The sequence below is a fragment of the Pseudopipra pipra genome, chromosome 17 (genome assembly GCF_036250125.1).
Source record: "Pseudopipra pipra isolate bDixPip1 chromosome 17, bDixPip1.hap1, whole genome shotgun sequence".
NCBI lineage: Eukaryota > Metazoa > Chordata > Aves > Passeriformes > Pipridae > Pseudopipra > Pseudopipra pipra.
The window spans coordinates 10,936,101-10,964,048 of NC_087565.1; the positions used below are offsets into that span (position 1 = coordinate 10,936,101).

A 27,948-nucleotide genomic window follows, 5' to 3' on the forward strand; every position below is an offset into this window, starting at 1 on the left:
TCCCGTGATGGGGACGCGCTCTCGCCCCGCCCCGCCCGGCCGCCCCTCCGTCCGCCGCCGGTCCGGCCATGCCCCGGGGCCGGGCTCCGCCGCCTCCGCCCGCCCCGTCCCTCCCTCCCCGCCCGCCCCTCGCTCCCCCTCCCCGCCGCCGGGGCTTCCCTTCGCGCTCCATTCAGCGGTGCCGCGCCGCTACCCCGGCGTGTCCCGCAGCCGGGCTGCGCTCCGCGCCCGGCCTCTGCAGCGCCTCGACCCGCGGGTGGGCAGGGCCGAGGGGCCATGGGGGGCTCCTGAGAGAGCGGGGAGCGGAACGCCCGGCCCCGCGCCGCCACCATGGAGCCGCCGCCGCCGCCCGGCGCCCCCAGCGCCGCCGAGCCCGCCGGCTGCCCCAAGGACACCGACCGCCAGCTGCGCCTCCGCCTCTGCGTCCTCAACGAGATCCTCAGCACCGAGCGCGACTACGTGGGGACCCTCCGCTTCCTGCAGTCGGTGAGCGGCGCGGCGGGGCCGGGGAGCGCCCTCGGGGGCACCGCGGGGCGGGCGGGCGGGGGGCCCGCGGGCGGCTCCTCCCCGCGGGCCGGGGGCTGCGAGGGCGGCGGGGCAGCGCCGGGGCACAGCTTGTGGAAGTGCCCGGGCCGGGCCCGCTCCGCCGAGGGGGAGTTGGTTCTTCTCTCGGAGGGGCTGCGGGGGCGGGGGCCGTGCGAGGGGCCGGCGGAGCTGCGGGTCTGTGGCCGCCGGCGCGGAGCGTCCCGGACCGCGCGGGGACACGGGCGGCCCCGGCGGCCGCTCTGCTCTCGGAGCGCCTCGTCCCTCCGGCTGTAGGTGTTCAGAAGTTGCTTTCACACCCACGTGGAAAACTCTATCCGTGCTGCCGGTTATTTATAAATAAATATTATATACGTTTTGGTTTAATGGTAAACATAAATATGTGATTGGGCCGTGTGTGTCTGTGCATGTGGAGACAATTATACCCGCCTCTGAAATTATCCATGGGCTAGTTCAGAAGAAAAACTCCATCTGGATATTTCCTTTTTCCCATATAGGCTCTCGATGTGGAATTCATCAGCGCACCACCACACCCCTCCAAATAACTAGAAAAGCCTGCAGTAAAAGTTACTAGATAACAGAAATGCCATTTAAAAAAAAAAAAAGAATAAACTATTTGATCACACAGAGATCAAGAATCAAAGCAAGGGAAGCCTCTGCAGAGATTTCTAAAAGATTGATCAGGGCAGAAATTCTTTCTGGTGTTTTGCTGGATGAGTAGTAAACTCTGGTTTCATCTAACTGGGCTTAGACTCTTGAGCCCTTTTTGACCTGTCCTTCTGGCAAGGTTTTTGTTTGTTTTTTTAAAAAATCAGTTTGTCTTCAATGTTTTTCAGATTCACCCAAGTGGTAAGCTGTGTAGCATAAAAGATAAAGGAAAAGGATGTGGTTGCTTTATGAACTAGTCTCTACTTGAATCCTCCTTTTCTCTCTCCAGTAGTTGAACTCAAAGCCTTTAATTTGAGAAAGCTTCCAGCTGAAGTGCCAGTTAGCTTCATTTAGAACTGTGGTTCTGTCTCAGTGTGAGAAGATTTTTTAAAAAAAGCTGCAAGTTGCAGAAGTGCCCCACCCTACAGACAAAATAAACCCAAAATCCTTCAGAAAACTCCTCTGTCCTAAGTACTGAATTTGAGACTTTATCAGCTGCAGGCTAGACTGTAGGTTCAAGCTGCATATATTTTTAGCTTCAGTTCTTAGAGCTAAACGTGTTCACAGAGTTAACTAATGGGATTTTCATATATTAAAAACCCCCCAAAAAGTCATTTATTTATTTACATTCATTAAGTTGGCAGTTTTCATGAGAGCAGTAGTGAGTAATATGCCCTGGCTAATGGCAGGAGGAGCTCCTGCTGGAGTACACTGGGCTGTGGTGTGGGGCTGGCACTGCAGGCAGTCAGAGCCCTCCTGAGGCACTTTGTTACTGGGTGTAGAGTGGCTGTAGTATTGGGCCTTGGTTCTGGTAGTGCAGCTTTACCCCCCTGTGGAGTTTGTGTTTTGATAATTATGTTTGAATAAAGCACTGAGGGATAGGATCTTTCCTATCTCTGAGCCTTGGTTTAGAACAGCATCCACACGCAGGCTTAACTTTATGCACGTGTCAAATATTCATGTGCTGTCCTAAATAATGATAGTTTCTTTAGTCATTGACCTATTTCTTATGGGCTGAATCTCTGTTCAGCTGCATTTGGGTGGTGGAATGGTGTTAGCCCTAAGGAAAGGAGAATGAGGATCCTACTGCACTGTGTTGAGGGTAAGAAGAGCAGTAGTGGGATGAAAGTTTTAAAAATAAAATTTGGAGCGTGAAATATTTTCTGCATAAACTGCATGGATAGCCATAACTTAATCCTTCTAACAAGGTAACCCAAGGGAGAGAATTCTGCTCTGCCTCCCACGGTGGGCAGCTGAGCTGGCATGCAAGGATAATATCATCCACATAATCACTGGGATTATAGGCAGCTGTAGTCCAAAAGTTTTGCCTTATGACAAATGAATATACACTAATGAAAGTGCTGCTGCAGCTCTGGGACCCTGTGTTCTCAGCTCTGCTTGGACCTCCCAAAGGAAGGCACTTTACTCCATTAGGTGGTTCTCCTGAGTGCACTGGTGTTGCTGCAGAGGAACCACAGCTCCTGCCCCACGGGTCTCCTGCTCCCCAGCTCGTGTTCTGTGTGAGCAGCACTTACCCAGCACAAAATAAAGGTACACTAGGGTAGAGCACCAGGTTAACACTCCAGCGTGGCTGGGTGAGGTTGGTTGGTTTCTTCACAGTGTGAGTTGTACTGAAGTGGTTTATACTCCATATGATCCAGGAGTAATTTTGGCTGCAGTGAAGCATTTCTGTGCGGGACAGGTGCAGTGCCCAGATCTTCTGGAAACTTGTTCCTGTCAAACATGAGCTGAGGGGGCATGTGGGGGCCAGGTTCCTTTGCTTAAGAAACTTCAATAGCTTGGATTAAATAAAGAGAGGCTAAATCTCATCTTTCTATCACCAGAATGAGTTTTCCCCACGGAGGCTGGGACAGTTGTGCTTTAGAAAAAGATTATGTGAGGGAATCTGTGCTCTTTGTTAAATATTTGCTATTGAAGCCCTAGTCCTCATTAAGTATTCTCAATAAACAATGTTTTAAAAAGCAAACAACTGAATTCTATGGGTTTAATCAGAGCACTGAGGGTGCTTGCTGGCAGCAGCTTCCTGTGTTCCCTAGTAATGTAAAAGAATCTCTTAAGTATTTAATACTATGCATTTGCAAATAAATCAAAGTAACTTCAATTTATTAACAGTAGTTTAATCCTTTTTAGAAGATTCATATGTGATGATGTTTAAGGAGAGGTTTCATTTTTCTTTTCTTTTTTCCTATACTTAGAAACCTTTTCCCACAAAGCTGCAGGGGAAAGTAGGTTTACTATAACCATGAGGACTCAATCCTTGTTTCCTTTGCCTAAAAGAGTGTGGTCCATATTTAGCTTCCATAAATACAGTGGGTATTATTAAAGTTATAAAACATTGAGTTCTCTTTTCTAACAATAAAAATTGTGTTAGTCACCATTAAGAACATTTTGCTATGAGTTTTGCACTCATTTAATGAAAATGCTACAGATGTTTACCTATTTAAATAACATTTAGTCTCTAGAATCTGTTATATTTCATACCTAAAGTAATTTTGACAAATTTGAGTTATATCTGCAAATTTAACTTAGATTTCCCATCGTTTTTCACTGTGCCTGTGATTTGTTATGGTTTTATTTCATTTAATTTTGGACACAAGAAGGTGTTCCAAGTCAGTTTTGCTCCTCTTTAGTTTCTGGTACTCCTGTTGATATTTGTATTATATGTATATATACATATGTGTATATATATATATATATATATATATATGTAATGTATTATAGTATAATGTGTCAGAACCATAGAGAGAATGAAACCCAGTAGCTTTTCTGTGGTTTGTTCCATATCTTACAAGGTGAGATGATCAATTCCAATGGATAGAGTCTGGATTTTATATTAAATGGTAATGTAATACAGCTATAACACTATATGCATATCATGATGTCAGTAGTCTTAATTTTCCTCCATTAAGCCTCAAAATGAGAGGTTGAGAGGGAAAAATTTTTTTTTTCTACCAACTCACAGCTGATGACCTGAAGTCACTGATTTGATTAGGAATATTCACATGCTGTGTTGTGTCTTCTCTTATGTGTCATTTTGTTGGGCGGGTATGGTATTGCAAAATATGGAATCCTCCTTGAAGAAATGCTGTGTAAATCAGGAGTATTGATAGACAATACTGCAGTTAAGTTACTACCTTTACCAATAAAGGCTGATTACACAGCCAAACCTTTTAAGCAGCAGGGAGAGCTGCTAAGATCATTAAAAGAACCACTGACCAAACGAGAATCAAAGTGGAAAATTGTCAGAAGCTAATGGAACTTTACTGAAAGTTTCTGGAGCAAGATAAACTTCAAAGAGATAAAGGCAGATAATTCTCTTGTACGTCTCTGGTGGGATCATACACCCATAAGGATTTTCAGGCTCCACACGTCAAGATTCAGTTAATCCATTGGCCTCTTTTAACCCTGTGCAACCTATGCAGAAATGTTTGCATTGTCTATGTAATCTGAAATATTTCTTTTCTGCGTGGCAGAATCAAGCCAGGTGATAATTTAGTTAGGATGAGCAGTGGGGTAAATGCCAGCTTCTGTCTGCTGGCACCCAGGACTGTGGGCTGGCTGAGGTGCAGCCCTGGCATGGCCAGTCCCTGGGTAACTGTTCTTGCCTGTGCTGTCAGTGGGTGTGGAGAACTCACCCACAGTTCGTTGAGAACAGAAAGGCTGTGGTTTGTTTGACTGGTTCCAGAGAATCCCAGTCAAATGTGTGACACTAATATTGCAGGTATTAAAGACCAGCTTTCAAGTAAGGAGGTACAGGAGCTGTGAGCAATTTCAGAAATGCTCATTGACCATCGTTCTAAAAATAGATAGAATAGTGAGTACACAACAGTTAGCTGTCAGTTTTTTAAAGGTTTGTTTTACCAGTTTGGAGATATAATCATATAAATTACACGTGGAAGTGTAGGAGCAGTAATTATCCAATACACTGGATTGCAGAGGTAGGTATTTTGTTGCATCACTTTTTTTTTTTTGCCATCCTTTAATTTCGCTGCTCTAACCTGCACATGCAGCTCCCACAACCTAGATAATTGCAAATATGTAAAGCCAAATTGTTCTCTACGTTGTATATAAATATGTCTCTTTCATCTTTCCAAAGACAAACCACCAACTTGTAAATTTTAATGTCGGAATGACAGGCTGTGCTTTTAGTTTGAGCAATTGCTGTTTGTTCTGTGCAGGCATGAAAACAGTATGAAAGTTGAATTGTTCTTACCAGATAGGTATCAAGTTGGATAAGTAGTTGTACCAGTACTATTTTTAGGTTTTAATACTATGCCATCCTTTATTTTTATATGAAGACTAAAAGTCTTTTTCAATCCTATCAATTGTATAACTATGTTAGGTAAGATGTGCCATCAGATACATTAACCCACATCCTACAGACTCAAAATATTTATGTTTTGCTCCCTTTCCTTACTTGCTTTATGGTTGTAATTGATCTAGTATCTCTGGATTTTGCACTCCACCCATCTTGAAACATGATAAACATCACAGGCTTGTTTTTTTTTTTTTCCTTCTTCATATTTCACAATGCTGTTTGCATCCAAGACGGGGCTCTGGTGCTCAGATAGAGCAGCACACAAACCATTTGTCTCAGCTGTGGGGTGTGGTTTCCTGTCCTCCCCTGTTCTCTGCCTGTTTCCCCCCCAGCAGATACAGATAAATGCTGATTCTGAAAGGTGAACCATATGGTTTGGGTAATGTTGCTCCTTTATTATGAGACACCTAGAAGCAATTGGGGAGAGGAAGAAGGTGGAAAAGGAAATTGTTGGAGATGATCTGAATTAGTTTTGCTGTTCTGTTATTTTGGGTCAGTTGGTCACCTGTAGCCAGTTGCTAGGACTGCAAATGATCAAGATTTTCTTCTGTTTAGTCTTAATATCATGGGACACTTCTCTTAAAAGCCTAGTTCCTGACGTATGTAAATTGAGGAGGATCACAGCTTTCATTTTAAATGTCGTGTTTGTAGCCCTTCTGGTTGTAAAGCACAGATCGAAGATAGAACAGTAACCAAAAAAAAAAAAAACCCACTCTTGAGGTTTTAGGGGCTTTTGTTATGACTCTTGAGTATTTGGGGTTGGCAATTCTGCTAGTGGAGTTTTCTATATAGACTTAAGTATAGTGCAAATTCTGCTGCTAAAGGCTGTAGTGCAAATAGGTTAAAAGGTTCTTTTGCCCTGGACACAAAGAGAGAACGTGAAGAAAAGAGTCTGGATGTAGAAGGTGAAGCATAGCTGAAAAAACAGAAAAGCAAAACAAAGCAAAGAGGAAGCTCTGAAAATATTTATTTGTCTGAGCCCGTGGTCTAGAGAGCCCAGATTACAGCCACGGGGCTCAGAGCAGGGCTGGAAGGACACAGGATTCCCAGGTTCTCTCCTGCTCTGACATGTGTGTCTGAGCTTAGTGTGTCACTCTGAAAATTGTGTGCCCAGCCCACGTCTTCGACAGGGAGGCTTCACAAGTCACAGTTACCTCGGAGTACAGCAGGTTTTCCATAAGAATTAAGGTGTTGAGTTCTTTTTGCACTCTCACAGGATTTCCACAATGAGAAAACATTAATAAATCCCCCGTGTAGTTGCACCAGTTTACTGCCACACGAGTGAGAACTAAAACTCCTTTCTCTTCACTTCCTTTAGCTCGTTCAGCTCGGTGCATCTGACCCTTGTTACCCTTTAGCTCAGACCTGCTTTGGCCTCCTTACGTCCTTCAGAATGAGGTGTTCGACCTGGTTCTGGCTCTGCATCTCTCCCTCCTCTTGGTTGCAGCGCTCTCATCAATCAGCCCCTTTGCCTTTTGTCCCTCCCTCTCGCTCCAGGGATGCCAGTTGTTGTCTGAACATGTGCCACGATCTCTGGGGGAGGAGGGAGAGCTTGGCTGCCCTGGGCTTTCCCAGCGCCACGCTGGTGCCTCTGCAACAAAACTCCCTTGCGATAGCAGTCTGGGAGCTGAGGGAGTGAGGGGAAGGGAGGGACAGACACCCCGGGCTCTGGTAGGAAGGGCAGAGGGATCAAAAAGTGAACCCAGCATCACAGAGAGCAGAAGTTATTTGAGCTCCATGCACAGCTTAATGTTTGATTTTACAGCATTCGTGGCTGATATTTGCAGGAAGCAGATTTATACCTGTTACAGGAGCTTGTTTGTCCCAAAATATTGGAAGGGAAAAAGTTTGAAAGCTTTGCTAATTTTCCACTTCCTAGGTCACAGCGTTTCTGCCTGAGGCAGGAGTACTGATTTGCAGGGGTGGGAAATGTAAAATGGAAGAACCACATCATATCACAGAATCGAGAAAAATCGTCTTGGAGAGAATCTTGACAAACCATTGTGTTCTGATATGTAAGGAGCTTAATTTCTGATGTTTTATCCTGGTGTTTAGATGTTGTTATTATTAGAAATGTCTTCTTAATGCCTAAATGTCTAATATTTTTTTGCACTGAGCACGTAGGTGATCTTTTTCTCTTTGCGTCAAACCCTTACATATTTCATGGATGTTTCCCCGTTTCATTTCAGACTAGACTAAATTGTCAAATTGTTTAACTTTCTCAAAAACTGTTTAATTGTGCTTCTGATAATTCCTGTGCTGTTATCTGGATTCTCTAATCTATTTGTTTCCTGAACACTAGTGCCCAAAACGCCAGAGCCTTAAGAAAGGTTTATCTGAGTTTGTACCTGCGTTTGAGGACAACTCCTCGCTCATATCAGTGACTGTGACTGGGTGCTGGCGTGTGGCATTTATGGGAGAAGTTGAATATTTAGGCTTCTGGGGGGTACCCTGGAAGTGCAACACTGAACCCTCCTCAAGGGGAAGAGAGTGATGAGTTTGCAGGCCAGCTTCCCTGTGTTCAGGCCCTGGCAGTCCCAGAGGTATCCCACACCAAGAGGGTATCTGCAGCTTGAAAAAGCAGGATCTCCCAAGTGCAGTGTCTGCCTTCAGGCACCCAGATGAGTCTGTGACAGATGAAGCTTTCAAAAAATTACTTATTTCTGTTGCCTGCCTATTGTCTGCTTCAGGCACTTGCAAGAAAATATAAGGGACTATGTGTGAATTTCCCTTTTCTTTGCAACTGTAGAATCCCTTTTCTGTTTTGGTCTCCTCAAATGGATTTGCTGCCTGCAATGGTAAAGGCCTTGCACAGTGGTTTAGGATATAAATGTATGTTTTTGATTTTGATGATGTTTGAAATCCCTGTGCAAATGGCAGTCTGTCCTGGTCACCACCAGAGAGTATTGCTGGCCTCAGCCCCTCAGGGGCAAAGGCTGCCATCAGTTTTCATGCATGAAAATGGGAACTTAATGACAAAGTTTTGCAGAAACCTTATGGGAGCTCTGATATCTCGTTGGACCAGGCTTTTACTGTGGCAAAGGCTTTCAAATCTCCTACACCTCATCTCCTTTTTTGAGATACTCTTGAAGTTAGGAAAGAGAAGTATATTCTATGGACTCATCTAGTTTGTGAAGGTTTTTTTTATTCACTAATAGCAATGGCCATGATTACAGCAACCTGTTTTGTGGATAAAATCTTTGAAATTGTCCTGAATGGTCGCATCTCCCAGTTTCTCTGGCTGCATGGTGAGGTTTCTTTGCAATCGTCATTCAGCCAGGGCCTTTTATTTTGTGCCTTAGATGACATGTGTAGTTCCCTAATGCCTCTGCTTATCACCATTATATCTGTATTGTGGTGGGATACTTAGTCTGTATTTACACAGCAGTGTTTTGCTAAATGCTCTGAATTGAGAGATGATCCCTTGGGTAGTGCACTCAGAGGTGGTGCTGTCTCAGAGTGCATGAAGGCTGTTTGAATTAGGGATGTAAAAGTTACTCTGTGGCATAAGGTGACTGCTGCTTCTTCCTCTTTTAGTGTGGCATTCAGTCCCCGCCCCCCCCCTTTTTTGTCTCTCTTTCAGTATTTTGTTTTCTGTTTTCAACTCATGTTGAAGTAACCAGCCCTGTCTCTTTGAAGGATGGGCTGGAAGCATCACTATCTTATCATGTTTCTTATCAATTTTGAAGAGTTCCCATTTAGGAGTGGGCATGACTGCAGCATTCTCAGCCTTTAACAGCTAGAGGCAAGGAAAGATTTCAAATAAACAACAATGTCGTTTCTCAATCAGACAGAGACTTCCTTTTGGAGGGATGCAATTCATGCAAGGCCGTCTCATCCACACTGAATGCTACCTTTGACTGCTTTTCCCTGCTGGGTCACAAATGGAGGCTTGGACTGGGGATTGTACCAACAGCAGGCATAAAACTTGACCAAAGTCTTGGATTTAAATATTACTGCTGATGAAGATTCCTGCTTAATTGCTTAGTCAGGTGTGATTAGAGCTTTAAGAGTATCTCTGCATGTATCATCGAGTCCAGCTGTAGCAGAGAGAGAGAACTGCAGTGGATCTGTCCTGGGAGAGAACCTCAGGGTGGTTGTCTGGATAAAATGCCTGACTTCAGCAGATAGACTCTGCTTCACCCTTCTGGAGTAGATGCCACTCATCTGAAGAGGCCTTGGCTCCCTTTGAACTGCAGATCTCAAGAGCAGAGTAAGAGAAAACAGCTCTGTGGTAATGAGCTAATGAGCCCTCCTTCTTAGCAGTAACTCACTGCTTACACAGCTGAGTGCCATATGTCAGGCATCAGACACTGGTTGCCCAAAGCTGGATGTTGCTCTGAGAGGCTCCTTTGAACCTGGGGACCTAAAGGCAGGTATTGACCATTCTGGCATTGTGAAGGTTGTGTATGAACCTGCCCTTCCACCCACTGCTGTCAGCACAGGAACTTGCCAGCCAGTTTGTGACAATGTCACTTCCTACATATGTCATATGTCTTTGAGTTGCAGGGAGGGCAACAGATTTCTAAACCCTGATTATTTAAAGGTTAGGGTAGTTATTGAGATGATGGGACTGTGGTACTGAGTTAAAGGAATGTTTAGGTTCATGTAAGGATATTGGGTCATTCTCACTGCTATTGCCATTGCTGTAATTATTTCATAATCAGCCATACAAATAATAACCTGGCTGCAACTCATCTGATATCTCATGACTCATGGAGTAAATTTGCTGACCTTTCTTAACCTGACTTGCATTTTGTACTTCTGATTTTGTTTGTGGTCAGTTCTCGTGCCAACAGGTTAATTTGTTGGTTACCAAACTATGTTTTTATGTAAAATGAAGGCACTTTTTTTAACAAGCACTGTTGTTTAGTCATTAAAAATCTTTTAGATTAGTCACAATTTATTTGGCCCAGTAATACACTTCCAGTTAAAAAAAATAAAAAATGGATCAAACCATCTAATATGCAGGGTGCTGATTATATATTCCCTGTGGGTTTGTCAGTTGTTAAGTTGCCACTCTCTGAGTGATAGAACCAACATTTCCAGGGCTCCTGCTTCAAGCATATATTAGGAACTGTTTGGTTGCGTGTTTTGGGTGTGAAACTCGATGTGATCGGCCCCGGAGTTTGCCTTGCACAAACCAGGCTGCTGGTTTAGTTGTGAACCAGTGCTGTTGCTGGTGACACCAAAGCCACATCCTTTCTGCTGAGGTCTCTTGGCCCTGTGTGTCAGAATAAGCAGACGTTGATCCCTGAAAGGCACACTGCTCACCCCTTCCCTGAGAGCACCACTTCTAAAGAGGGAGGCTGGTACAGTCCTTTGCACTGCTGACCCACCAAGGAGTGATGCTTATCTTTGGGATCTGAGCAATTTATTAAGAAACAGCTTTAAACCCCTGAGACTCGTTTTAATGGATGGCTGTCAGACTTTAACTACCTTTGTACACGACAGAATGGGTTTAGGTTTAAAAAATCCTGACAACACCATCCACATCCTCTTACACCTTTTTTTATCTGCAGTAAATCACAACAGTGATAACACTTTTGTCCTGTAAGGTTTGCCTGCTCATGCTTCTGGCATGCTAGCCAGGGTTTGGGTAATTTGGAACAACCCATCACGGGATACACAAGGGAAATACTTGTCAGGAAAGAGGGGAAAACATAAAAGTTTGCATCCAGGGGATTATTTTGGAGGCTGAGGAAGCTGACAATGAGAGGAGTTCCCTGATACTCAAAATCCGTGTCACTGGTGGAGGGCCCTGCTTTGGGGCCAGACTCCTGATAAGAACTCAGTAAAATGCAAATTCTTATCTCAGAGAGGTGGGTGGGTTTTAGCTACACAGCAAAGTCTCAGTCCCATGGGACTTTCTGTCTGATCTGGCAACTGCTTTGAATGCATCACCTCACAGGGAGCCTTGGCTGTTAACCTCATCACTAGGTGGCTAAAGAAGCCCCTTTCATTTTGTGTGAAGGGGCAGCAACAGAAAGCTGTAAAACTTTGGACCTGGTAAAATGTTTTGCACTCTGAAACCTGATTCTTAAACAGAATCCAGGTTGTTTGGGGAAAAATGGACAAGCCTAATGTAGGTGTACGTGAGTAGGCTATTTAATAAGTAGGTCACAGAGGAAAAGGCATGGAGGCAGAAGTTTATCTGTGCTGTTAGAGCTGATCAGTGGTTAATGCTCTGTATTGTTAAGCAAGAGACTTCTGCTACCAGTGTAGTAAACAAAATAGTGCCAGGCTTTATTCTCTGGCCCTGAGGCCAACTGGCATGATCTGGTCTTGTCTTGTACCACTGAGCAATCTGAGTCTCAAAGTAGGATGGATTCATTCAGACTCCCTGTCGGGAATGGTCCTGGCCTGTCCTAACTGGCACCAGTCCTGAGAATTGTTTGGGACAATGATGGTAGGCCCAGGCCAAAGTGTGCCAGGAAACCTTTTACCAGTTTTCTCCAGAATTGCAAGGCTCAGGCCCACGTCCCGGCCCTTGGAGCTCATCAGTGGGGGCATGGCCACAGCTCCCACCCCAGGCTGTGGGACATCCTGCTAAAACAGCCCTCTGGCAGAATGGAGCTGAATCCAAGACCCAGGCTTAGCTTTTCTGGGAGGGTGGCTGATGTGGTTGCATTTATTTCTGATGCTTTGTTGTTACGTGAAAGTTCTACGTGCCAGGCCAGAAGTGCTAGAAATACGTTTTGTCAGCCTTCCTTAGACTTCCTTAGACTTCCTTAGACTTCCTTAGACTTCCTTAGACTTCCTTAGACTTCCTTAGACTTCCTTAGACTTCCTTAGACTTCCTTAGACTTCCTTAGACTTCCTTAGACTTCCTTAGACTTCTGTCATTACTGTCATTACATTGTTGTTACTTGAGGTCTTTCCTTTTGTTTAATGTGCAGGGGAGACAGAAAAGAAATACAGTTTAAAGGCTGGTGACTGCTTCAGGACCAGCATAAAAAGGAACTGGATGTTAATTACCTAATTCAGAGTATCATTACTGACAGTTGTGAGCTGAGATATCATAGACTGAAAGCACTTTGGTCCTTCATATGAAGAGTGCTTGCTCATTTCTCTTTTATTTACTTCCCTTTTTATTGAGGAAAATCAGAGGCTTCAAACGATAATCATTGGACACTTGCATATAATTTTTTTAGCTCGTGTCCCTTTGGGTGCTGGTGGTTCTGTCTGTGTTGTGTTACTGAAACTGTGCTCAGAAGTCAGCTCAGATGGGAAGCAGCTGTTTGTGATGAGAGGGTGTTGACAAGACACAGAATAAGGGAAGAACAGCAGGGGAAGTTTTCCAAGGAGAGCTGCAGAAGTGTGTTTGCTGTGAGCATTGGTCTGTCAGAGGCATGATCCCTCAACAGGAAAAGGAGAGATACATATTGATTGAGGAGACACTTTTCACAGAGTTTGGCTCCTTTGTTGGCTCTTAAAACTTTACGTGGGAAATTATCCCCGTTGCAAATACAGGTTCCCTCCTCTGCGTTGGCACCAGTATTCTGCTCACACGTGAGGAGAAAGAATGTGTCCTGAAAACTTGTCAGTACATAAGTAATGATTTTCAGGCTGTCAGGACCAAAGATGATTGTTTTGGAAGGTATAGTGGAAAAGTGAGGCTTACCAATGAAGTTATCGATACAAGACAAAAGTATCACTGGAGTTTTTAACTTAGTCATTGAATGGCACAGGAGACACGAAACCCAGTACATTTAGTGTTACAGCAGTTGTTTTGCTGGGCTTTTTACTGAGGCTTCCAGCTTTGCCAGAACTGAACTTCTACGACTGTGCTGCATTCAAGTCACGTTGCCCCACGTTCTTGGTGTGCTGTTGCCCTCCTTTGCAATGATTGCAAAGCCCTTGTGCAAGGACAGATAACCTCACTGCACGTGGGTTTTTTCACTTCAGCCCTTAGAAATAGCATTTGCCAGAATAACTGCACTTAGGGGTTAGGGAACAAGAGCAAGAAGCATTTAGAAACAAAATCGGACCAATAGATATTAAATATAGTCAAGGCTTTTGAACTGAATTTAACTGGAAGGAGTATTTGTTTTAGAAATGAATGAAAGAAGTCAAAAAGACAGGTCACTGCAGACATATGACATCATTACATAGTCTTTCACTATTCACCAGCTATGATGGCTCTCTGAAAAAGTCAGCTGTGGGCAGTTCCTTGTTATAAATTGTTATAAATTAACAATTGTGCACAGTTTTTATTACTTTTCTTTGCTTTTTGTTGTTGGTTGGGTTTGGGGTTTTTGTATGTTGGTCAAATGGGGCAATTATTCAGTGAACAAAACAGTCCCTAAAGAAATGTATGTTTTCCTCTTTTTTGACTGTTAAGCCATTCTTTCTTTAAACATTTAAAGCACTCGGCTACATCTTGATTTTTGGCATGGTGAACAGATCAGGCTGATGAAACTTTTGCTTTGTGGATGGATTTGTTGGTGAGGGGTGGATGGATTTGTTGGTGAGGGGTGGATGGATTTGTTGGTGAGGGGTGGATGGATTTGTTGGGGAAGGGTGGATGGATTTGTTGGGGAAGGGTGGATGGATTTGTTGGGGAAGGGTGCTGGAAGTTTTCTGCAGTTACACAGAATACAGGGGGAAATCAAAAAAGAAGGATTATGTAGGGTGGTACTCTGTTTTGCATGATGTCTGGTAGAGCACCTTTGGAGGATTCTGCTACCTCTGCAGACTTTCTCTGTGGGAGCAGAAGCCCAGGGGGAGCTGGGAAAGCTCAGTCTGCTCTAGCAGGTGCCTGTCACCTTGCAGGATCAGCACCTTCTGCGTGTAGAATGTGAACATCATGAACAGTGAGGTACATCTGGTGATTCCACTCTGACCTCTGTTTCCTTCCCTATTTAAAAAACAGCTTAATATGCATCTTGACATAAAATAAAGCCAGAAAGAGCAGCCATGCTCCTGATGGGTTTTGTCTGTTACACTGTGCATGCAGTTTGTCATAAGAGACCCTTTTGCACAATACAGGCCAATGCATCTTTCTTAAGCAGTTGCACAAGAAAAGCCACAATATTTGGAAAGTAAAGTATGAATCAAAGTTTTTTTTTTACAGCACCCAAGGAGAGGAACTGAAATTTGCAAAGAGCAAGCAAGAACGAAATTGCAGTGGCAGCATTAGCACGTCCAGGTGGAAGCAGGGCTGCATGACATCAGTTCCCTTTTCATGTGGTTCTGGGGGAGCTGCTCGGGCAGCGTGGTATTGAAAACCAGCTTAAGCCAGTGGAAAGAAAAGGTTCAGGCTATTTCACTTAGAGAAGAAGAACATTTTGCTTTGAAGTGCATTGATAATGAAGATACTGGTCTCTGTTTATGCAGCACTTTTTTTGGGTGGATCATCTCAAAACAGACGCCCAGTATTTAGCAGGAGAAACTGAGGTGCAGAAACCCAAAATGAGTTGTGCAAAGGCTGCAGGTACCAGAGCTTTGTGTCCATTCCTTACCTCTTCCAGAGAAAAAGCTGAGCAAAAGATGTCACATGAGCTACACGACTTTTTTTGTTAAAAAGTGCAACAAAAATGTTAATTCTTTAATTCAGCCTTCAGGCAACCAGCTGACACATCCTTGGCAGTTAGTGCTTGATGAATTGGTGGTCTTAGCTCAATTCCAGGGGGACTGTTAGGCATAACCAGAAGCAGTATTGACAGTCCCTGTGCACAGAGAAAGAATCAATGGGAATGGGAGGCATTAACAGTTTTCCATTCTGGGAATACCTCTGCTGGATGCAAGAGACTGTGCTGGGAGTTTTCCTGCCCAAGTCCTATGGGAACATAAGGTGTAGCATGTAAGTCTTGGCCCTTCAGGAATTGCCAGTCAACCACCTTCCCGTTGCTCTGAGGGAGTAGTAAAAATGTAAACAAAGAAGTTATGTTGGGTCTCAGAATGACTCAGTGGCAGTTGTCTGAACAGTTGTGCTCATGCTAAAATCTCAGCAAGTGCAAGTACAAACACTTGGACATCTGGTAGTTTCACACTTGCCTGTCTGTTTGTGTGTGAGCTGCTGAAACAAACCCTTCCCCAGGCTCTGCAGAAGGACTTTCTGAGGCAGTAAGTGCAAGCCTGAGTTCTGCAATCAGCACACATCGAGCACAAAGGATATAAAATTAGAAGTGAAGTGAAAGTGTCAATGGTTAGAATGTACTGCTGGTGCTGGCCCTGCCTTCACTGGGAAAAGCCAGGCTGGCCAAGCAAAGCAAAACTGTCTAAGGCCAAGCTGAATCCAAGGAGAGATTTCAAAAAAGTTGTTATAAAAGCCAGCATATAGAACATTTCGCTTGTGTGGCTTCTCTGCACTTGTTTTTTTGGTGAGGAGCTGGAACTTCAGAGATGTATATTCAGAAGGGAAGTTTCTTCCTCTGTAATTTTTTAGCTTCAAGGTTCAGAGTTGAAGTTTGAAGGTAAATTAAAGAAGTATTTGAATCCTGAAATTCACTGCACAAACCTGGCCTTAGGGACAGGACGGTTTATTTTTGGTATGTTTTGTACCTCTCTGCACACTTCTGATCTTTTAAGGCTTCATCTGCCTTCTTTTCATTAATTTTGAAGATATATCTTCACTCAACACCCTTGTTGGGTGTTGTCCTCAAAAATTCTCCTTATTTTCACATAAAAAGATTTTTGTTCACCAGTTCTGAATCTCGGAGGCCCACGACTGCTTTGTTCAAACTAACACAGTACTAAAATAAAAGCAGCAGCATAACACCATGCTCTGCAAACCATGACACTGTTGAACCTTTTGAAGAAGAGATTGGTGAGATTTTGAGGGAGAGTGGGATCATAATTTCAGTATTTCCTGGCCGTTGCAAACAATTGGAAATGCTGGTGTATGTGATATGGCATTACCCTGGATTTCATTTGGTATTTCATGTAATTATCTTAGAGTACAGTAGTCCAAACCAGAAGATATCCTCACCAATTTCAACCTTATTTGCTGCTTAGAGCTCTGATTTGTGTTTGCAAGCACATTTAAGTGGGGTGGCTGTGCTGGTTGTCACTGTGTGTGTTTGCCCAGCCCCATTGCTGGGTGTTAATGGGGGTGTCTGGGGTTTGTATCCTCAGCTGCCACAGCTTTCTGTAGAAATGCAGATTAAAAGCTGCAGTGGTTTGTTTAAATGCTGAAATATTGAGTTGTAGAGGGCAGCATTTAAGCAACAGAAGCACATCCTGTGCAGTCTAGTCAAGAGAGGTCTAACCTTCAGGAGAGGAAGGAACAGAAATTAGAGGGCAAAAATTGCTTCAGCTCTCTCATTTGTATCAGTTTGCAAATGGGAGTCACAGTCCTTCGTCCAAGTGCACATTAATTAACAGTTTGTAGTTGACTGTGGGATGGCAGCTGGAGTGGCTGAAGATTAGGCATTTGCCTTGCATTTTAGAATCAGGAAATGTTAAATACAGATGATATTTGAGTGACAGTTTCAAAGAAGGAAGAGAAATGTGCTGTCTTAGTCTGCTTCTGTTTTCTAGGCTTATGTTATTTTCTTGTGTTTGCTGTGTAAGCAAGTTTCAGCTGAGTTGGTGGAGCTGGTTAGAAGGGTTGAGACTTTTGGACGAAGTAAAAACAGATTTCTAAGGTGTTCTTTTGGGTTTGTTGGTTTTGGTTGGTTTGTTTGTTTTGTGTATGGAGAGTAATTTGGGCTTGAGTGTCCTTTTTCCCTCAGATGACAACACCAGCTGTGGCACTAGCGACAGAAATCTCATCATGTTTTAATTGCAGAGCTTCTTACTTAAGGATGTATTACCTGCCCGTTCTGTTGTGCATTTCAGTGGGATCTGGCTAAGTGAATAATTTCTGTCTTCACTCATCATTACACGAATCTTTTCTTAAAGAAAAAGAAGCCTCTCTTTCCCAGCAGTCAAAACACCAGGCAGTGACAGGAGCTACTTCCAAATCCCCCTGTCCCTTGTGTCTAGGTAACATTCAGTTGTCAAATTTGCCTGTTTTTCTGGGGCAACTCTGCTGCCTTTAGAAGCTTTTGGATAGGATGCACAATGCCAGACACTCAACATGATTTCCAGCACATACTTCTTCATGTGAGGCTCTGGGGCTCTGTCAGGATTCAGGGACACCTCCCCAAGAGGTTGATGTGCTTTGCAGTACCTGGAAGAAAAAGGTTTGGTGCTTCATGATAAGAGCACTTCTGAAGAGGGGACTTTGTGCCTCATGAGGCAATCCTTTTATCATACTTTGTCCTTGTTTGTGGAGTTATTCTGTAGGGAGTGAGGGAGAAGGAAGAAAAAAGCTGTACATCAAATTCAGATTTCAGATGTGGGGTGGTTCAGACGTGCAGTGAAATGCTGTAGCAAGTTTTCTCTCCACACCTTTCTTCAGTCAGCACTGAGATCTGAGTGAGCTGTACATGTTGTGCATACCAAAATTTCATACCCAGTGAGGAAGTTCTCGTTGTTTTCAGTCAGAATATATTTCAGAGGAGAGCTGGAGAGGAACCATGAAATGCCAGCTCTCCACATTCTTGTCAAGCAGATACAGGTGTGGGCAGGGGAGGGTTAGTATGGGACAATTATGTGAAGGTTTTTAATCTTGGATGGCATCAACTTAAGAAAGTTGCCATGGGTCCAGAACTTGAGGAAAGTAATTGTATGAAGGTCTCCTGATTCAGAATTCAGGGAGAATGCTGAAAAGTTGTTAATTTAATCTTCGGAGCCATGTGACAGGTGGTTTTGTTATTTTTGGTGTTATTTGCACAAAACTGCTTTTTTGAGGATTCACCTGCTCTTACTCTTCATTTGCCAGCTTTGATTGGAGCTGCCTCTGTAGCAATTATAGCATGAAATAACTATTTTCAAAGTGACTAGGGCTTATTTTAACCTTCAAGGGGATAAACTCTTCAAGGGGCCACAAACTCTTGAGAAATAAAATTTCTTTTCCTTTCATGTAAAGTTTTTCAGTCATTTTACTTATAAAGGAATTATATACCTGAAGATGTAAAGAAAATTGTGAGAGAACAGACCAGAAAAATATGTAAAAACTTAACTTTGCAGACAGTATTACAAATGCAGGAGTGCTAATATTTCTACAACATCTCTGAAATAGGATTTCTGTGCAGTGAGGGATAAATGCACAACAGGAGAGGAAAGGGGTTCCATTAGGTTTGTTCCTGCACAAAAAGAGGATGGGGCAAGTCCCCACCTGCACAGGGCTGGGGCCTGCACACTCAGCAGAGGGGTCTGCACCCTGCCTGCTGCCTGGGAAGAGAAGGGATGAGGCCTGGCTACAACACTTGCACAGTCCTACCTAAAAATCTTGTTTGGCAGTAAATTCCTTCTGCTTTCTTTGTGTTTATGTTTTTAGTTTCTAAAACTTATGCCAGGATAGTTCCTCCCACACCACATATATAGATATAAAGATATACTTTCCCCATTTATTAATGGGAGGTACCTTCTAGACTACAATACAATTATGGGGTTCTTGTTTTTTTTATAGTGTATTCTTGGCTATTACTGATTTAAGTGGAGTCTTGATGAGTTTACATAGCAGTCATAACTCTAAACTCATAAGCTATTGATGTGTGGTACAACTGCTAAAGCATGCATGAGCTGGAAATCTTGGCAGAATCTGAAGTGAGTTATGGAGGGTATTCTTGCATAAAGAGTGTGGTGCTAAATATTAGATGAATGTGCTCCTCCTCAGCAGCTCATATCTGCTTTCCAGGTTTCGAATTCTCCAGGTGCAGTGGCTGTTTCTTCAGCAAAACAAATCAAAACAAAGAAACCAAAAAAATCTGCTATTTTTTCATATATCACCGTGCAAATCTTTCATTAAATAAAATGCCAGGGAGGTATAGATTCACTTTGGTGGTGGGAACACAGCAGAAACTTCAATCCCTGCTGCCTTGAATTTTAAGAGGAGAAAATGTAATCTGTAAATTATTGGAGGAATCTGAGGCCACCAGTGCTTCAGAGGCAGAAATAACTTCAAACAGAGTAAGATGATTGCTCCAAGGGCTGGGTATGAGGGAGCAACAAGAAAGCATTTCTCTTCATTTTTGGGTGGTAGCTTTCTTTGTTGGAGGACAGATGAGCTCGTAGCAGAGGCAAGAGTAGGCACAGTAAGGCACAGGCATGCCCCTGGAGGAGAGTTGAAAGAAAGGATTTTTGAAAAGAGAAGAAAAAGGCTAAAAAATCCAATCAGCAGACTCGGGGAACTCAGATCTACTTTTCCCTTCAAAGGCAACCGAAGAGCCGTTTGTGTGACACACCACTTCATACCCTGTCCTGTGCACACCCTGAGTGTTTGTGCACAAGAGCAGGGAGCCAGTCCGTGTTTCCCTGTGTGGATGTGCCTCCCAGGATGTCCTGGGCTGGTCGGTGGGCACGGCCTTGGCTCCGCTCTCCGAAAACGAGCGCGGTGATCGTAGAGCGCCCAGTGAACCGCCCGCTCCCACGGGCTGTGCTCTGTGATCTGTGCCTGTGACAGACGTGTTTGAGGACGGAACATGAAAAGAACAACACGAGTGTTCTAAAGCAAAACCTGAATGAATTCGGATTGCTCAGACTGAAAAGGTTGCCGAGAGGAAGGGAGTAAATTCTTCACTCGATCCATAGTTGATAGGACAAGAAGTAATGGGTTTACATTGCAGCCACTGAGGAAATCAGGAGATGCTTTCAAGAAACCGGGATAATGAAGCAGTGGAATAGGTAAAGGGAATGTTCTAAAGTGTCTGAAAGTAGTTCTTGCTGAGAATGAATGAATCAGATTGCTGGCAGAACTGTGGAAGGTGCTATGTGCCTGCCTCGGTTACAGGGTGGCTTTCTGGTCTCTTTTAGTCCTGATTTCTTTCATTCTTTGATTTTAAACAGCGAAGAGGAATTAGTCAAGGGCTTTTTAAATTGCTTTTAGGCAGCTTTCTTGACTGATTATTTCCTGTTACCTGACTTTATGTATTCATTACCCTCATCCTTTTGCTCTCGTTGAAATTTGTGAGGGCTCTTTAATATAGCTGAGTGAAAAGTTGGGGAGTTCAGCTTGAGGTGTTTCTTTGGCACCAGGAACTGAGAGGGCTGACTGTGCTGAAGCAGAGGAATAGCTCACATAAGCTGGCTGAGAGCAGGGACAGCAGCTTCCAGCAGCAGAGGGGTAACCAAGAGGAGGGGTGTCCTATATCACTCCAGTTCTTAGCAAAGTAAGTGGGACTTACCTTTGTAAGTCAATCCAAACAAGTTCCCCCAACTTCTCCAAAAGCCAGGCATATTTAAAAACAGAACAAATCCCTAAAGATACATAAAAAATGTGGATTCTTGGAAGTACCAATTTCCCTAAAATCAAAATGTGGAACCCAGTTTTATGGTGCTGTTAGCAGCAGTGGAAGGAGTACCATGGGGAGTATCCTGTGATACCGGGTGGGTGTTTCACATTTGGGGGAGGTTAATAATGTAAAATGATTGCCCAGAACATCCCTTTTTACCAGGTAAGTTATTTTATTTCTAGTTTCAAGTCCGTCCTAAAAATACGGTGACTTAAGATTCTGTGGCAGTCCATAAGATGACAATATAAATTTGTGACATGACTATCAGAATAATGTCCTCTGTCACGTGAAGCAAAATCACCTAACTTGATTAAAAATTTTCTCATTCTAATGGGGACAGTGTGGAATTCCCTCACATTTCTGGCTAGTCACTTGGGTCAAAAGAATAACAGCGTGCTTTGGCTGCCTGGATTCTCAAAGGTATAAATCACTGGACCATCTTCAGTTGTACATTGAAATTCTCTTTCCTGGTTCTCCTGGGGGAACAGACACTGTCAGCGTTCCCTGCATGCCTGGCTCTGCTGTCTCTGCACACAGGAGCACCACTGGAGAATGGAGATTTGCTGTGCAGAACAAAGAATTTTGCCCTTGTTCATAAGTTACAATTTAGCTCCAGAACCTGGCTGCTCTCACCTTTCTCTGAATGTTTGGGGCATCCAGCTGCCACATTTCCACTCCTCTTTGTCGTGGGTAGTTTGGTTTTGCTGTGAAGTGGCTTCCCCACCCCACTTCCTTAGTGGTTCAGCTGCATTTTTCACTCCTGTAGACAGTATTTTCCCCTCGCACTCCTGCCTCCAGCCCTGTATTCCCACACTTTATAAATATGCTTGCAGTGGTGCCATAAGCTGTCCCTCCTTATTTATGGATAGAGTTGCAAATTTGATCCAGATGGTGCTGTTTTCTAAAGTCTGCTTCTGAAATCTGTTTGCAAGATATGATCTGCCTGAGCCATATGCCTGATGGGTTGTTTTTGGGAGATCTCCTTTCGGGACTTCTGGTTATTTTTGCAGTATCAAAGCTGTGCTTCGTTAAACGCCTCGAGTCAGTGGGACTGGATCCTTGTGTTTGCCACAGCAGCACAGGCAATGTCTAAAATCTGCTTACACTTACTTGTTATTTTAATTGCTTCTGAGAGACTTAGTGCTCTTTGAGCTTAATAAGAACAAAATACTATTTTACGCTATGTAGTAAATGACAATTAATGATACCATTAGTAGTAATTACTAGCTTTGTATCAAGAGGCATTTGACAGTAGTTCTGGTTATAGTAGGGGATGCAGTTCCTGAGTGCCAGCCAATTTAATGGTATCTGTGCTGCCTGGGTGGGTCCAAGCTACCCAAGACCACTTGCAGCTTGCACACAGTCCTTCTTGATTTCTCTTGTGAACTTAATCTCATGCAACTCATATTGCCTCTTTTCCTTTTCTCTCACTCTGTTATCTCTTTATGTGCTTACATTCCTTTGTTCTTAAAACTGACAACAAAAAATCTGTGGCATTTAGTGTGCCTTAGCATTTTTCCTTAAGCATGCAGATTATCACACAAGGCCTTAAGGAGGTCTCTACAGCTTCAGTTTTGCAAAGCTGTGCCTCCGGAGAGCAGAATAAAAACCCCCACAGTTGTAGAGCAGAGGTGTGTGATGGAGTATGGTGAAGTCTGTGCCTCAGGGAAATGGGACCAGCTTGTGGAATCAGAGTATACCAGCCCTGAAAATTTGAGAACTCAAAAGGCAAAGAATTAAAATACCTCTGTCTGCACCCCCACTCCCAGAGAAACCCTTCTGATTTTAAAGGCAGCTAAATTCTCGTGGTTGATAGGCCTCTGCTCTATATCATTTGTCGTGTAGTTCATTTGTTGGTCCACAGTTGACAGTTTTACACATTCAGTTGCTTGTTGTCCAGGTAGAACTGGTGCTGGCAGATTAGCAGGAGGAGCATGGGTGGCATTGTCACCTTCCGTGGAAGGCCTGGACTGTGCCTGTCCATGGAACAGAACTCTGGTTTGTCCATACATTTGTCCATTACAAATGGGGTTGAGAATACTGAATACCTAGTGACTGTGGGGTGGAAAAACAATGCAAATGGCTTTTGTCCTGAACTTTCAAATCACAGTAGTTGCACTGTGAAAAAGACTTGCAAAGCAGAAATGTTTTATCATCACCTTCTGCTAATTCAGTGCCAGCAGAACTTGGCAAAACCTGCTTTTGAGTGTTAGTGCCACACTGCACAAAATATGTAGGACAGTGACCCAAAGCCTCCTCCAGGTGACCTCCAGCCCCTGATGACAAGGAGCGAACAGATACGTGCCTTGATGTGGAGAATTGTTGAGGCAATTTGGCTTCTCTGTTTCAGTGGATAAAACCTCAGCTGGGTGTTAAGTACTCGGTAGAAGAGGCTGGAGCTCTCTGCTGCAGCAGGATAGTTGTTCTGTTGCCTTGCTTTGGTGTTGCAGCTTTTTGATAGCTCTGTTTCCATAACCTTCCAACCCAGAAGCAACACAAACATCTTCAGACAACATGTTAGTAAGAGTAGGCTCTGGTAAAAGTTGTGACACCAGAAACCATTGGTATTTGTGGAGCACTGCATGAGTATTTGGCAAAATTGGTATGTAGGACTGGGAGAAGAGTTAGAACTGCCTCATCTGTCTTACTAAGAGTCACCATCCCGGCAGTAATGAGCTGTTGAAATGGCCCTCTTCTGACAAGGAGATGATGTTAAGTGAGGGCAGTTTTGAAATCTGTTCCTTGGAGGAGTTTGCTGTTGTCCTGCCCCTCCGTGTGCAGCTCTGGGAGCGTTGTGAGGACTTGGACACACGTGGCTGGGTGTGTAACTCAGCCAGGGAGCACACAGACAAGCACCCTGCTCACCCTGCCTGCCAGTGTTACCTGGTTTGGTGCACCTCTGCAAAGACATGGCTCGACTGCCTCAAGTTGTCCTCAGGTCAGCAGAGTGCTGAGGTGGTTCCTTAAGGTGCAGACTTGCCCTTCCTTTGTACCTTGTGCATTGTACTAAGTGAACTTTGCAGAGGTTGATTTTAAATCACATCTCCCTGCAATCAGGGAGAGTTTTCTAACTCCATGTCAATATGGGTTCAAACAACCACATTAAAAATATGAGCCACTGTGTTTTCTCACAGCAGAACACTCAGTATTGTACTAACTCTTGCTGGAAAGCCCTCCTCCCTTCTTCACTACTTTTTAACTAATTGGAATAAAATACAACAAAAAGATAGCTTTAATAATTTTTGTTGTTATTAGCAGGGAAGTCATTACTACTTTCCACACTTCCAATTCCCACTAGTTTCCATTTTTGCATAAACTCATGGCATTGTAGATGCCTGGAGAGCTTACAAAAAGGGGAGAGGGAAGAAAGAGGTGAAATTTTGCTTATCATACGACCCAATTAAGTAATTAACTCTGGGGGTTTGTGTCTCAGGTTTCACTGGGCAATGGGGGTGTTACTAAGGCTCTTGGTTTTGGCACCAGATTTCCCCCTTTTTGGCATGGTAACTGTCAGAAAAGAGTCCAGTGAGGACTGTAGGTCCTTTCAAGCTGACACCTGTTGCCATGTTTTTTTTTTTCCTTTCCTTTTTCTTTTTTACACACTACAGTGTTAATAAACTGCTTTTGCCCAGTGAGTGAGAGCAGGTGACGTTGGTGCAGTCAAAATTCATGTTGCGATGGGGAACTCGGTGTGTGGTTTATCTGTGCTGCTGCTTCCTCCTCTGAGTTAACTGGTGCAGAAGTCACAGCTCCGGGCTACAGATTTTCCCTTGCCACAGGACACAGAGGGGATCCCACCTTTGCAGAGGTTCCCTTCTCAGGGAGCTCTGTTGTCACACGAGTTGTCTGCCCGCGTGCTCAGCGCAGAGGCTGGGGAGGGGTGTTGTGTTCAGTCACAGTTTGACACAGACTAGAAATGGCTTTGCAAGCCTGGGAGCCATTTTCTGGACAGGTGCCAGCGTTTGAGAGCTTTGCCTTCCCTTCCCTGCACACATTGACATCTCTGAGAAGTGTGAATTTGATTTAGAGGGAGGCACAGAAAGAAACAGAGGATGGGAGAGGGAATAGGAAAGAGAAAAATTGGGGGGAGAGGGAGGGGGAAAGGGGAAGGGGAGAAGTGGCCAAGGAAAGGGAAATGAAGACAGACAAAGACAGAGAAAGAACTGTTTCCCCTTTTATGAGGAAAGCGAGCCTTCAAATCAAGATGACTTAGTTCAGCTGTTCAGGCCACTTTATACCCATGAACTTGCAATTAAATGCGGAAGTGGCAGACAAGAAGCGAGCTAAAAGAAGATATTGTTAACTAGTGGGCATTGGAGGATGCAGGGGGAAACTGAGAAAATGGTCAGAGCCCAAGTCATGAATAAACACTCAGTTTCCTGGGATTCTGCTGCGGGTGGGAGGAGAGCTGGAGGTGCTGGAGGACTGTGTCATTCAGAAGCGCTGCGGTGGCAGAGGCCCTTTGTCTTTCTCCCCTGGATGCTCCACAAAGAGAGTTTTATTCGATTTCATGGTGCTGAGTCCACAGACCTCTTTCTACTGAGCCGAGGGTTCTTCCCCAGCCCCAGCTCTGAGTGCTTTGCAAAGAGGCTCTGGGAACTTGATTGTTGTTTGGCTTGGAAGTGCATTGTTTGCCGCTTGAATTTTTCTTGATCTTTTGCCTAGATAACCTCAAGCAGTTCCTATTTTGCTTTGGGAAATTACATGTGCCTGATCAGTTTTTCCTGGATTATTTCAAAGTATGGAGATACTCAAAAGGAGGCAGGACTGATACCTTGTGGGCTGGCTAGGTGGTTCTGAAGCCTTTTTGTTTTCTTTTGGGTAAGACAGAGTACGAGCTTGCCTACTCTCCTAATGGCAATTTGCATGTAATTGTGCATATCTAGTAACCTGTGCTGGTGAGAGAGAATTCCCAGTTATTGCTGTGAGTCCATTTGCCTCTTGCTTCTGGTCAGAAGGTAAATAGTATAGTTGAAACATCATCTAGAGCTTTGAAAGCATTTTGGAATTCATTAGGCTGGAACATGTGCGTGTGTGTGAGTGATTTGATAGATTAGGATAAAGCTGTCACATTTATTCCCTTGTCATATACTTTTTGAGTATTGGAATGGGAGCGGGGCCTCTGGTGGTCTAGTGGTTAGAGTGCCTGACTCTCACCACCGCGACCCGGGTTCGATTCCCAGCCCCCTGGGCAGGTGGAGCTCGTCAGCCTTGGTAGGCAATCCACCTAAGAGAAGGTCACTCTAAACAAACCTACATCCTGGGGACCTCACTGCCACTGTCCAAGCTTTGCTCGGCCCCGGCAGATGAACCTCAGGACTAAAGGGTGGGCTCAGTTCAGCGCACGCTGTGTCTCACCTAAAAAATCCACTGCGCAGGCTGGAAGGGTTAATGACCTTTCCCAAAAATCTTCGCTCGCGAAGACTGGCCATTATATTGGAATGGGAGCAGACTTTCTTCATGTTTAAGAAGACCTTAGTGGAATGCAAAGGATGCTTTGTGGAATTTAACAACATCAGATCTGCAAAATTTGTAATCTGTGAGACTAGAATGTGCTGTACTCTGCCAAACTCATAGAAGTGAAGGAGATATGACTTCAGTAAGGAGTCAAGAGAAAGGGGACACATTCTTTGGGATCAAACCTCATCTCATGAGTCTCTGGCAACTATCTGAAATGCTCATGTATTAAAGATGCTTCTGTAAACTAGGTTTTTGGGTTTTTTTATTACTCTAAGGACTATAGCAATATTCAGATTATAGCACATGATTTAAACTGAAGTGTGTATATTATTAGTAGGGACTATGATGTGTCCCTGCTTGTAGGGAGTGAAAGTAGGTCATTCTGACTCCTCTGTAGCATTACCACTCCAGTACCAATTTGCCTCAGCATATGAAATCAGGCTGAGGGAAGCCCTTGACTGAGGTAGTTATTTTGATAGCCTCTCTGACTGATGCTGTCATAACATTCTGCTGGTTCCTTTTAACTTGGTTCTTTTCCCAAAGCTGTGTCCCTTTGATTATTTCGAAGGTTATTCGTATGTGCAGGACTGGATTTGAAAGGCTGACCAGTGTTGGTGCTGCTGTGGAAGGGACAACAAGCATTTTTTTCTGTTACATTTGGCAGGGCAGAGATACAGAGAGCTGATGCAAAGCTCATAGTTCCTTTTGTTACCACAGTGCTGTGTGGATTAGGCATTGTTGTAAGGGAGACATTTGGCTGCCTCATGCCAGTTGTCTGCAAATTGTCTCTACGATGCAAATGTGGCTGTTGTGTTTATAACTTCTCACAGTCCAGCATGCTGGCACTGGATACCCTGCTGCACTGCCCACTCTCACACAGAGATTCCTACAGGCGTGTGGTGGCACCAGCTTTGTGTGGGTTTTGGGTTCTGTGCCCAACACACCTTGCTGTCCACATCCTGTGCTCCCTCATACCTCACACACGGCACTCCCAGATGGGGCTGGGAAATCAATTTAATTTAATCAACTTGCTTTGATCACAAACCATGAAATGATTGGAAGCCTGGGAGTGACATGCATGTTATGATATTTTCTTTGGATTGGAGGAGCCCCCTAAAAGTTTTATGAAACTTTTCAGGTTTGCAGAAGAACTGGGTTAGCAATCGTAGAACAGGATGTGTCTTAAATACATACTATCAGTATATGCCTGCTGCTTGTAGTCAACACTGTCAGGCTTGGATGGAATGTGAAGTAAAGCAGCTTCCCAAATTGAGACTGCTTATGTCTCCTAAAGTTTCATTTGTGGTTAGGGAAAGCATTGCTGGGAGTTTTGCTCTCAGTTGGTTCATCTCTCCCATCATTTCCAGCTCTCAGTATTAGCTCTCAGGCTAATTTGGTGATTTGGCCCTTGTGCAAAGACTCCTGTCTGAGGGGAGAAGTGTCTGTTTATAATTTTTATTTCTTTCCTCTCTGTTTTCTAGCATATGGAAAAACTGTTCAATAAACAGTGTTGAATAAATTTACTCTGCACTGTCATCTACATGATTTAGTCACAAACTCGGGGGCTGCGTTTTGCTTTGCCGGCATGAACGTTGTATCTCATGAGGCCTTTCAGGCTGCTCCAGGAGTGGTCTTTGCTGCCTAGCCCAAATCCCTGGAAGGACTGTTGCCCTG

At 44.0% G+C, this 27,948-nt stretch overlaps 1 protein-coding gene across 3 annotated transcripts in view; it reads left to right on the plus strand.

Moving 5' to 3' along the window:
• The first annotated feature begins 204 nt into the window (after nt 1-204).
• PREX1 (phosphatidylinositol-3,4,5-trisphosphate dependent Rac exchange factor 1) overlaps nt 205-27,948 on the plus strand; it is a 144,792-nt gene continuing 117,048 nt past the window's right edge. For all 3 annotated transcript variants that reach the window (XM_064674254.1, XM_064674255.1, XM_064674256.1), the window contains exon 1: nt 205-486. In XM_064674254.1, coding sequence (XP_064530324.1) covers nt 331-486 — 156 coding nt within the window. In that variant the 5' untranslated portion in view covers nt 205-330. The remainder of the gene's footprint in view (nt 487-27,948) is intronic.